The 12,991-nt window shown below is 34.0% G+C and overlaps 1 protein-coding gene across 5 annotated transcripts in view; it reads left to right on the forward strand.

Annotated features, from left to right (window-relative positions):
• Positions 1–12,991, forward strand: part of LOC129001948 (uncharacterized) — a 57,369-nt gene that overhangs the window by 8,711 nt on the left and 35,667 nt on the right. For all 5 annotated transcript variants that reach the window (XM_054429392.1, XM_054429394.1, XM_054429395.1 and 2 more), the window contains exons 5-10: positions 4,213–4,422; positions 5,221–5,287; positions 5,918–5,956; positions 6,687–6,770; positions 10,521–10,580; positions 11,401–11,580. In XM_054429392.1, the coding sequence (XP_054285367.1) occupies positions 4,213–4,422; positions 5,221–5,287; positions 5,918–5,956; positions 6,687–6,770; positions 10,521–10,580; positions 11,401–11,580 (640 nt within the window). The remainder of the gene's footprint in view (positions 1–4,212; positions 4,423–5,220; positions 5,288–5,917; positions 5,957–6,686; positions 6,771–10,520; positions 10,581–11,400; positions 11,581–12,991) is intronic.

Consider the following 12,991-nt stretch of genomic DNA (forward strand, 5'->3'; position numbering starts at 1 on the left):
AGGGAATAAATGTGATATTTTTAAGGAGACATTTTAGTGTAAATCCAATCAGGCAAATGGAAATTCGCTTAGTCTGCAGGTTTGCTGCGGCGGGGGTATTTTTTTTAATTTGATCAAAATATGTTCATAAACATTTAAACAAGCAAACTACAACAGTTGACTTATTCTCCATAAGAATAACATGGGAATTTTAAAATTACAATTTTTTAAAATTTTCTCCGTAACAATTAGGCGCATAATAACGCTTCACTATACTAAATTATTTGTTTTTTTAAGCTCTACAAAACAAAATGGTTTAAAAAGAAATTGTGAAATTTTTGTTTTTTTAGGGTCAAAAATGGGAAAAACCTATTTTTACCCCATAAAACCCCCCATAAACCCCCGTTCCCATAGTCCGATCATGCTGGTACGCGAACTCATTCAAGTTTATCCCGCCTTACACCTTCAAACCAAATTTTATGAAAATCGGACAAAAATTACTCAAGTTATCGTGGGACACATAGCCTATATATATATAGATATATAAAAATTTGAACGAATGGTGTTTTTGGCCTCTGGGGACATCAAAATGAAAAAGTAAATCGGTCCCGGGCCTAGGTCTTACCATGAGACCTACGGTAATAGCTACTTCCCTATAGGGAAATTTGCTAAAAAGATTTTGAATTCCAATTTTTATAAAATACATTACAGAACCTACCGTGAAATTGCATTTTCACTACTATTTTATTAAATAACCCTCTAATTGTACTTTTATTGCGATGAAATGGGGCAGGATATTCATCTTTACACTGATTTTCTAGATGGGAACGACACAAACCTTGATCATTGTCACTTATAGACAGTAGACTATAGACATATTTCTTTATTATTATTTCTTTGAGTAATACAATAGCCCCATGTCTGTTTAAATTTCTTGCTTTACAAATATTCTGGTATTAGTGTTTCCTCTCATGGTGTTGAGGTCTTGGAGCATTGATGATCTTGGAGTCAATGTAGGATGGTTTCGTACTGAACTGAGTTGTATGATGAGCAGGAAGGCTGAAATCTGTTGCTCTCTGGGCTGGTATGGGGGAAAATCTCCATTCCTGGGAAGGTCCAGGTGGTCAGTGTATAGATCAACTGCACTGATGTAAAGTGCTTTGACATTGACCGTTGGGAGCTTTAGTGATTTGAAGGCTTCTCTGCAGCTATCTGCGAGGATTATTTACCATTTCCCTTTCTACAGTAGCTCCCTCTTATCCGGACTCCTCGGGACCGAGGCCAGTCCGGATAACAGGTTTTCCAGTTAAACCGACCTCCCCAAAAACTTGTTAAAACGGACTGTGATATTCAACTTAAATTTAGGAGAGCATTGTATTTAGACACGTGATCACTGGTCTCAAATCTTTCCCACGAGAACAGTCGTTTCAGTAATGCCCACTTCCTGCCAATCTAGTCCATTTAAACCAATGTGCTGATAAAATTGTCCGGTTAAAGAGATGTCATTTCCCTGAGTGTAGTCTGGTTAAACCAATGTCCGGTTAATAGGTGTCCGGATAAGAGGGAGTGTACTGTACGTCTAATTGTAGGTTTGGCTCTTTTTTCAGTTTTGATCTTCGATTATGTGCCATAGTGCTTTGGATTTATTTTCTGCCCTTATTATTTTGAGGGTTATTCATTGGTAATATTTCTTGTAAGATCTCTAAGCTTAGTGTCATATTTTTTTGAGTCACCATTAATTTCCTGAAATTTTTATTTCCTGTTCAAATCCGCACAGTGCAGCTAGAAATTCTTGTTTTAAGAGGTGTGCCTCATAATCATACTGAACTTTAAGTTTACCTTTTTGCTTCATTCTTACTTTATTCTAGGGTAAACATAATTCAGTAGTTTCCGAACAGCTGTCAAATAGTTATTTGTGTAACTAGTGGTGAAAGTGGCACTTTGGTGCACACGAGCCGCAGGCGAGTGTGGAATGATCTCGAGTGCAGCAAAGGCCTTTTTCACTCGTTTTACACATTATATTTTTCCTACAGTCACTATAAAGCATAAAAATAATTAGTCTTTCAAACACTATACAACACGTTTTTAGGTTCAGCTGGCAACACAAATGGTGCCCTAGAGAAAGTAGTACCCGCGGTCCGTATCACTCCGCTATTTTTCCTTCGCAAGAAATGTGCTTCGCGTTTTGAGAATCTAGTACCGTATGTTTTTGTAATTTGAAGTGGTTTCCGCGCCTAAAAAAAATGCTTTTAAGGTATTTTCTTGTTTATTAAGATCGTAGAAATGTTTTAAAAACGTTTAAAAGAAAAGTCCAGAAAGTTCAGAAATACCGAAAAACACGAAATGACAGGTTAAATCGTAGTTATAATAGTCAATCAGCTGCTCGTAGTATTATTGTCTTTAAGTGTTGCCAACCTATTTCCAAGCGTATTACGTGCATAATTGAACCACACTGTTTTGTGTTGTTTCGTTGGAATCCTGATGTGCGGCAAAGTATAAACCGTACGACAAAGTATAAACCGTACGGCAAAGTATAAATATGCAGCAATTAGCAGCTTTCTGTACTATAAACAGTACAAGGAAGCCAACTTTGTCGGGTGACTGTAGGAAAAATGATTTGTATGTTTTCCTTTGTGTTTTTTCACAGTTTCCAAGTAAACTTAAGCAAACTCATCTCTCAGACAGACTGTCCAGGTTTTTCTTATATATTTTTTTTTACTTTCTCGTGTCAGCGGGACCACTGTTTGCACAATACATGTTTGGCCAGTATGATCTGATATTCCTGTCAGGGCCACAGCAGCAATCACAGTGTCTTCAGGTATGATGGTACAAAATGCAGTCAATAGTACTGGAGGGGCTGGTTATTCTTGTAGGTGGAAGAGGGAGTCGTCTAGCTCCAAAAGTAAGCATTCCATATTTTGCCCTCAAAATAAGTATTGACTGTTAGTGTTAACCTGTCTATGTTGACGTCACCTATTAAAATTAAGGGTAACAATCAGTGTGAAATGAGGTATGTGGGATAACACATCAACTGCTAGTTTGAATGTCCTTCTGGTGGCTGATAAATAGTAAGAATGTAGAAAGTTTTGTTTTTTATTGTAATTTTTATTTATGCTACTTCACAAATTAATTCCATGCTTTTGCTAGATTTTCTCAATTTCTTCTGCCTCAATTTTTGCTGTCTCCTTAACATAGATTGCCACACCACCCTTTCTGTGGTCTTTCCTGCAAAAATGTTACTAGATTATAGCCACTGATTTTAGTAAGTTATAAAGTATCTGATCCAAGTCCGTGCTCCGTAAGTACTACTGCTGTAGGCTGATAGCTGCACTAAATGGTTTATTCTTTCTACCTTTTTTGTTAATCCTTGAACATATTGATGGGAGATTATGATGGGGGTGATTTTGTTTTCGGTTTGTGTTTGTTTTTACAAAAAAAAATCTACGATGTTGAAATTGACCCTCCACTGACATTCGGCAGTTCGCCTTTGTATCAGTAGAAAGCAGAGGTGCAGCAGGCTGTTTAGTCGACAAATCAGCAGCGACAATGGGGATGGCCTCTTTGTCATTGCTTATTGAACTTTGTCCTACTCCAGAGATATTACCATTAATTAATTGAAGAAGTTTTGTTCTGACCTGCTCTATATTTTGGTTAAAAAAGCTTGAACTGATGTGGAGGGATCTAGTTTAGTTGCTGTGGTTGGAGGCGATCTAGTGACCTTGAAAGTAGAGCAAACTCCTTTTGGGATTTTGGTGGTTTTAGTTTTTTTTATTTGTTGGTTGTGGTTGACTTTGGAAATGTTCTGGCGCTTCTTTCTTCAACTTGATTTGTGCTATTTGCAAGGAAACTGAAGTAGTTTTTCTTTGTAGGTGCCAATTAGTTTGTTTTTATTATATGTTTCTCGTGTTGGTGTGTTGACTGGCTTGCAAAGAATCTTCTTTTTCTCCTCAGGTATTGTTGAGAATCATCTCTTGTTACTTACTTGGGAACTCGCAAGCTTGTTGGGGGACGTGTGTATTGGACGTGGTAGTGGTGGATGGAATAAGGTGATGTCTCTGAACAAATCCTGTCCCAATAAAATCCTGAAATAAATATCTTCTGAAGTTTTCAAACTTATTTCGTCCAAAAACTTAATAAAATTTCAGCATAAGTCCATCCCGGAAAAAATCTGATTACATAATAAGCGTTCAAGATACATATTTAAAATAGATTCTGTTATCCCATTATTCGCAGGTATCTTGCGTGTGCCGAGGTAATGTGTCCAGTGAAGGCTAGTATGAACACGCAGAAGGAGGCTCCTATCATCGTCTCTGGTCTCAGGATGGGACACAACCACCGTCCTGATTACATGCTGAGAGAGGCCTTGTTGTTTGTGGATGCCGTCAGAATACGAACACGCTCAGGCATGTCCATATCATCCGCCATCTCACTCGAGATCGTCAGGTAAATAGTATGGATCAAGGTTGAGTTTCCGTTGATTTTTTTTTTTTTATTATTAACTTCAAATTTTTATACAGGTAGCCTACATATTAAACATTTTTGTGTCAATGGAAAATATTTTTTTTTAGTTTTTACCATGCATATTTTCATTAAAAATTAGTGTGTTGTATTCTGATGGTACATATGTATTCATATGCTTATTTGTGCATTTTCATAAATTTTTGCTATTATGGTTAGCCTGCTGTTAAATGTATTCTTAGAAACCCGGCCTAAAGCCATATTTACTTGTGATGGGTCGGTTGCTGATTTTATCCGGTCGGTTTGATTCCGGCTCGGTTCTTTTGCAAGTCGTCAGTTTTTGGTTTATCGGTTATCTTCTTTAGTGAATTATTTAAATACAAATTTGCTCCCTACTCATGCAAAGTTAGTTCACATGTTTAAAATTTAACTTGTACTTCATACGAGAACTATTATATTTTGAAGCAAGATTAGGTAAGAATGGGGGTTTTTATTGCATCATTACCCATAAACAAAAATTAGTAATTAGATAAACTTTTTATTTTATTTTTTATTTTCCAACAAACTATGGTGATGAGCACGGCAAATTGCACAGTAACCGATAAACCGAAACTGACTTTTAAAGTCAATTCTCAGTTTCGGTTTTATTGCTAAAAGCCGGTAAAACACAACAACCGAATTTAACAACCGACCTATCCCTAATCTTAACTACAAAAAATAGTAAAAATAACAATGTTTTTTTATAGTTCCTTGCCAATTGTTTAATAAACATGAACATTTCAGAAATCCAGCTGGTGCTGAAAGAGTCAACTTGATAAATCTTAAGAATTGTCTGGAAGAATGTGCCATGGTAGGTTTATTTAGTATGTTTGTATTTTGTGAAAACAATACAATGCAAATTGTTGGTGGTCATAATACCACATCAAGTCCTTCACCAACGTTACAGCTTTAATGTTCGACCTTTCCTCCTGCTGAATTATATAGGCCTAAGTGACCCACAATGAAGTGACAGATAAGTTTGTGCAGACTGTACCAACAAAGCAGATTCTAATACAATAACTACTAAAAATGTTGGACTGAGAAAGTTATTTTTAAAATTTTAAGACTAAATACCCTCGCCGCAACAAACCTGCAGACTAAGCGAATTTCCATTTACCTGGCTAGATTTCTACTAAAATATTCCCAGAAAGTTTCCAGATTTATTTCCTGTTTAAATAACAATAATTTTAATGAGTACCTAGGTTTGCTGCTACAGGGAAGGTATTGAGGTGTGTTTTTTATTGAAATGTTGATAGCTTAGTATGAAATAAACAAAATTGCCAAATTTGATCAAAATATATCCATAAACAAGCAAATTTTATAATTTGCTTTCATAAAGATAGTGGTTTCATTGAATGTATGAAGTATCAAGTGATATCTTGGTAGTGTTTGTTTTAGACTTTGTTTAGATTTTTTTATTATTTAGCTATGTATTTTTCAGCTTTCGCAGAGTAAGAACAAAGATATGACTGAAGATGAGGTAAGATTATAGAAAATAAGTTATGAATAACGAACCGTGAAACAAGTGTATAATAGTTTAATTTGTATGTGACACTCTGATTTAAGTGTCACTTTGGTAAAAAAATACTATAGCCTATGTTAAGTTGAATGGAATTATTTTATATAAACAAACCATAATTTAGTTTCATTCTTATATTGGGCCAGTATTTTTAGAAGAAAATCAACCCACCAAAACATTGTTTTAACTGTTAAGGGAAATGTGTTAGGAATGATCATAATGTTCTGATCATTTCATTCTGAGTGGTTTGTGGTAAAATGATCTCAAAATCTATGTGATCGTAGTAACATCTTGATTCTGCCGTGATTTGCCAGTTGGTTGCTTTAATTTCAAGAGTACCACAAACTAAATTGCTTGAACATTGTAACCTGTTAAATATAAAATCTGTAATAAACTTAGAAACCAAATTTAATATGACAAATATTTGTAATTTTCTTAACACACCCAACAAAGTTGATAAGGTTTTGGGAAGTTGATAAAAAATTCACCCTGATCCTGTCTCGAAATCCAGTTGCCATTCTATCTAGATACTTATATATTCTACCTTTAAGTATTAATACAATAGGCCTTCTTCTATATTAATAATAAAATTAATAATACTATATAATACTTCAGTATCCAATAGTCAATGCTTGTACTTAATGTTATTTTTAAATATTTGCATCTGATTGTATTTGTTGGACATTTTCAGGTGAATTTTGCATCCTGCTTGATACATGTGAAGACCTTTAAATTAAACTTTTCAACAGAATCACTAATTCCTGTCCCCAACCATGTAAGTCAGCATCATATTATATGTAACTAGCTGTACCTGCGGGCTTTGCCCCGTTTAACTTCACAAGTGAGCTCATTCGCATGGCTCAATCAAGTCCTGGTTGAAGTTCGTTCGCTACGCTCACTCACCTTTAGGTTGGAGCTCGTTCGCTCCGCTCACTTGCCTTCAGGTTAGCTCCTTCGCTATGCTAACTCGCTTCCAGGTTGAAGCTCGTTCGCTACGCTCACTCACCCTTTGGTTGCAAATTGGCTGTAGTCATAAATTAAAAAAAATATTAGTGCTGCACCCTTTTGGTAATCCTTTTAACTTTAATGCTATTGAACATCATAGAACAAAACCAACTTGTTTAATTGAAACAGCTGTTAAGAAATTCCTTTTAGATATGAAAAATCATAAGGTTAACATGGGAAACTCCAGAGCCACTGGGGCGGAGCCCGAAAGACCGATCAGGATAAAAACTACTTAGTTTTCCTATTTAATGCCCAAAGAATCGGTGAATAAAAGAAATTTTGATTCTCCAAAAAAGGGCTTTAAGAGCTATGACAGGGACGCACCCTGATCATTGCAAACCTCTTTTTATAGATCTGCAAATTCAAACTGCAGTTAATTTGTTCATTTATGATCTGATTGTTTATATATTAAAAAACCCTGAATATCTTCAATTTAATAATCACAGTCACAACACTCGTTTTAAAAATACTGCGCTATTAGAATCCCATCGTCTTAGTAAAACTAGTAATTGCCACATAATTTTATCAATTAAAGTATATAATTCAGTAAAAAATAATCTAAATTTTCATTCAATTAACAAATTTAAGGCTATGTTTTATAATTATCTACTTCAGAACCCTTTTTATAGTCTGGATGATTATTTTAAACTGGGAGAAATTGTCCTTTAGTTTGGTTTTAATTTCAGTTAAGAATGTGAATGGAGTTGAATGTTAATTGTAATATTCAATAGTATGTTTATTTTAAGACTTGGTTTAAAAACTGCAAATAGACTTTGTCAATGATATGTAAATGTATCCTTATGGCAAATAAAGATTGATTGATTGATTGATTGATTGTACCGAAATTCAGCCTCCTAAGTACATGGGAAGTGGGAGAATTAGTGATGAGTGAGTGAGTGAGTGAGTGAGTCAGTCAGTCAGTCAGTGAGGGCTTTGCCTTTTATATATTTAGATTTAGATTAGTGTAGTCCAAATTTGTCTTTGTCTGCTGACATGTTGTGATCATTTGTCATTCCCACCACCAGATCATTTTAATGTCACTTTTTGCCTGTTAAAAGATAGACTAGATTTTGTAATGTCCCAACCTCATGACAGACAGTTACATAATAAAGGAGCTTTTAATCTCAAGAGAATACACTGTCACAATTTGATACTGCATACAGACTCACAACTGTGTTTATTTTCCCACCAAAAATCAATATTAAAATTTTATTAGTAGTACATTTGTCCATGAATGTAGTAAAAGTAAACTTGTTTGAATGTTGTACAAATGTAAAAACTTCAATACAATACTTGAGGTACTATACTAGTTCATTACTAGTCTCCTAGTCTCGTAAAAACTAAAATGTTTTACTGGAGGGGCACGGTTTGTAGAATTACCATATAAGTATGGTAAACACATTTAGGACAGATAACGTATACAGATATGTTTGCCATACTACACTAAATAACCTAACATAACAATAAAACAAAGCTGTCAAAATCTGCCACATGTTTATGTTATAGACTTAACGGACCACCACTTATAACTTTTAACCCCTTACTGCCATTAGAATATCATAGCACCTAGTATCAAACTTTTTTTGTGATTTCATCTTTAGAACTCAGTTTAGTGTAGGCGCTTACATTTGTTATGTAATGATTTTTCATGATTACAAAATATATGAGGTTTTCAATAACTACAAATAATAATAATCAGCTGGTGTCCAGAAAAATTCATCATGGTATAGTATATAGTTTGGCCCCTTAGAAAACGACCTGCATGCTAATGCTAAACCAATGCTGGAGGAGGTCGCTTTCTAAGCGGCCGAACTATAGTAGGCAATTGATGATAATGATAATGATAATTTATTTGCACATAACATACAAATTTGTGAAAATCACATGTACAGGTGCTTCGTCTTGATCTCTTTGAAATTGAATTGGCAATTGAATGGCTTTTGATTAAGCAAGCATCAAACAGCTGTTATCCGGAGTAAATCCATATATGGATGGTCCATAAATTCAGAGTAGCGTGAGTAAGCCTGTTAGTTAGGTAATAGTTTATATGCAAGTTTTTTTTTAACGATTTACATGTTTATTTCCACAATATTATTTTTTTCCTACAGTAAACCTAACAATGTACAGTTCTCTCACTGATTTGAGAAAGCAAAGTGGCCAATTCGCTCATCAGTGAGACAATGTTAACATTGTCTCACTCTAATTACTTTGTCTCACTCCAGATTTGCAACACGAAGGCACGAAATAGTGAGCGTGTAACATGCAGACAAGGTCGTATACGCGCAAAATACGTTGGCAGCACTGGCTGTAAATCAGCTGGTCAGCTGTTGAAGTCAAAGTCAAAGTCATCTTTATTGTCACAAAACGTTTTTTTTTTTATGCTCTGGCACAGCCAGACAAAACAGGTGACATTGTCAAACTATACTAAAATAAACTAGCTTATATTGGTAAAAATAAATACATAGTAGGTAACAAAACAAACAATTCACATTGATTTATCTTCAAGAAATTGACCAATACTATAATAATTCTTTTCCAATAAAAATTCAAAAATTTTTTCTTTAAAAGATACTAATCCTATTATAGATTTGTAGTACCCAGGCAAATTGTTAAAAAATCTTTTACCCATATAAGAAGGTGTCCTTTCCACAAGATTTAATCTGTGTATAGGATATTGAAAATCTGTATGAAATCTAGTGTTATAATTGTGCCGATTATTTTCACTGTGGAGTTTTTCAAAATTTGATTTCACATACAATAAACATTTAAGAATATACAAATTAGGGACGGTTAGAATCTTTAGTTCTTTAAAAAGTTGCTTGCAAGAATGTTTTACGGGTTTAAAAGTCATAATTCTAAGTATTCTTTTTTGAAGTTTAAAAAGTTGATACGAATCAGATGTGACGCCCCAAAGCTCTATTCCATACTGTAAAATTGACGAAAATAAAGCGTGATAAATCATTAGTCTAGTGTTTAAATCAACAACATTTCTTAAGACCAACATTTGAAAACATACTGAATTTAACTTTTTAGAGGTGTTATGAATGTGATTCTTCCAATTCAATAAACTATCTACATCAATTCCTAAAAATTTAGCTGTGTTGCTAAAATTTATTTTTTCATTATCAAAATTAACAAAGCCTTCAAGATCGTCCCTACACTGTGCAGTTTGAAATTTTACTATTTGTGTTTTAATGTGGTTCATTTTTAAACCGTTTACTTTAAACCATTTTGACAGATCTTGAAGAGCTTGATTCAAGGCTACTGTTGTATCATTAAATTTCATATTAAAAGTTCACTTCTGTGCAAAAATATGTTACATTTCTTTACCAATTTATTTGTTTTATGGTAACGGTAGGAAAAATATAATGTGCAACTTGAGTGCAAAGTGCAATTGCCTCACTCAAGAAACCATTCCTCACTCGCCAATGTATTTCTCTCGAGTGAGTCAATTGCTCAATTTGCTCACTAGTTGCACAAATAACTATATATTGCTATTAAATGTAAATGTTGTTTACAGTTTGATTCTGCAATTTGTACATTGGACGATCCTGTAAATAAAGATGACGAGGAAAACCAAGTAAGTAAATTTTAATTGAAGATTTATAGATAAGAGAAACTGGGAACCGTAAGACTTATTTTTATATCTTATAACATCGTAAAGAATTTACAATCATAATAGTGATGGGTTGTTTGCTGATTTTATTGGTTTGGTTATTTTGCGAACCGGTTGTCAGTTTTCGGTTTCCCCCCCTTATGAACCATATTATTGACAGCAATGGGGATTGTACTGTTTTGTTAAAAAGAGTAAATAACTTCTTGATTATCGTACGTGTTATTATATTACCTGAAAGTGCAAAAAATGTGTCAAATAACACTTGTTATAATATATTTACACTTATACCGTTTACAATAATTAGACGGTGAATACATATAAAGATAGTAAGTGGTGATCAATTTCGATTGGACACTCCAATCAACATCAGATCCAATAGTTTTTCCATCTAGGCTAACAACAGATGGAAATGTATGTGTGTGGAGCTATGTATAGAGGGAGGATGTGGAATTTGAGTAATAAAACAATTACAAAATATAGGCCTATATTAATTATAACATCTTTGATCTCAATTACACTCTTTATTTTAATATTTTCACTGTTCAATTTTATTTAGCTTAATTGTTTTAACATTACAGTTTTAAATGTATATAAATTTCTTGAAATAACACAATATTTCTTCTCATAGTTAACACAAACTGAATAAAATAAGTTTTTTTTAATTTGTGAAATATTGTGTTGTGATAAGGAATTTTGTACACTGTTTTTTTAAGTTACCTTCTGTAATAATTTTAATTTGTTTAGTTAGGATGTCAAACCTTTATAATAAATTTATTAACTGTAGATTCCTGGGCCATTTACACCTGTTGAAAATGAGGAGTATCGCAGAGAAGCTATCAACATAAAAACACCTTGTCAGAATCAGGCTGTTGAGAAGGAGGAAATCGTCACCGTGAAAATAGAAGAGAATGATTGTGATGAATACATGGAAGAAGTATATATAAAAGAAGAAAGGCTGGATGAGGTAACTCCACAGATATTTGATTCAGCTTCAAGAGTTATTAATAAAAACATATTTTATTTACCCCCAAAAATTTACCAGTTGATTATAAACTAAATTAAAACTAAATTACACATTTCCTGATGATGTAGATAGTTTACGGTAGTAAATAAAAACTACATTTCAAATTGAAATAGTATTGTAGGCAAACACTTACAATACATATTTTTGTAAACAAATAACTTGTAACATGAATAATATTTCAATCATAGTTTCAGTTTGAAATCAGCTGTTAGTTAAACCAGCACTGAAACAACTTTAAATTCTTAGCACCGACTGCTAGAGTTTTTAAAATTAAAGTTTAATTTACCAAAATCTAAAAACCTAAACTAAATTTATAACCTTGACATTCCCTTCCTTAAAATAACACACAAGTTGTAAGATAATATAAAATTCTAATAAATGCTGCAAGTAAAGAATGTGTTTATTATTCAACAAGAGTCATCATCACCACAACAACAAACTAAATTATAAAACATATGTTGAATGCAAAGGCATATGAATGACACTACATCTCCCCTTCCTCATTATATTTACTCATATCTTATTGGTGGTCTGATAGTTCTGCTCGATCTTCTTATTCCATCATTGTGGTTTGGCTGCACCCTCCTTCCATGGTAGACATCGTCAGAATCATCATTCTCTTTTCTTGGTAGGGGAATGAGATGCCATCTGTTTCGTCTTACATCATTCCAATTACTCAATGATACTATGTAGGATCGAGGTAGATTGGTTGTTGTTCTTATGGTTCCTTTCGCACTTATATCTTTAACCAGACCCTCTCTCCTACTGCTAAAGGTGGAAGTTCTTTGACGCCTCTTCTGTTGTCAAAGTTTTTCTTGACTCTGTCTCTTATTTTCTTGTCACAGTTTCGAAAGGATTCTATTTGATCTTTTCCAACCACTTGAAAGTCGTTGAGCGAAGGTAAAGTTGTTCTTAGTTTTCTACCATACAGCAGCTCTGCAGGTGATAACCCCGATTCCAATTTGGTGGTCCTGTAAGCTAATAGACCAAGATTGGGATCCGGACACTTTAGTAGAATCCTCTTGGCTATAGATACAGCGTTTTCAGCTTCTCCATTCGATTGAGGAAAGTGTGGACTACTAGTTACAGCTCTAAATCCGTACTCTTTTGCGAAACCTTTGAACTCGTCAGAAGTAAACTGAGTACCTCCATCTGTACGAATTTCTAGAGGGATCCCGTGTCGTGCAAAAATGTTTTTCATCCTTCCAATAACTGCCGCTGAAGTCAAAGTATTGAGTTCGATGAGCTCTAAAAATCGTAAGAAATAATCTTGTATTACCAAATACCAGTTTTGGTTACATTTCAAAATATCTGCACATAAATGGGTCCAAGGCTCTTGAGGAAGCTGTGT

This window comes from Macrosteles quadrilineatus, unplaced genomic scaffold (assembly GCF_028750875.1).
Source record: "Macrosteles quadrilineatus isolate MER2022 unplaced genomic scaffold, UCM_ALF_1.0 Scaffold_9__3_contigs__length_116548681, whole genome shotgun sequence".
Lineage (NCBI taxonomy): Eukaryota > Metazoa > Arthropoda > Insecta > Hemiptera > Cicadellidae > Macrosteles > Macrosteles quadrilineatus.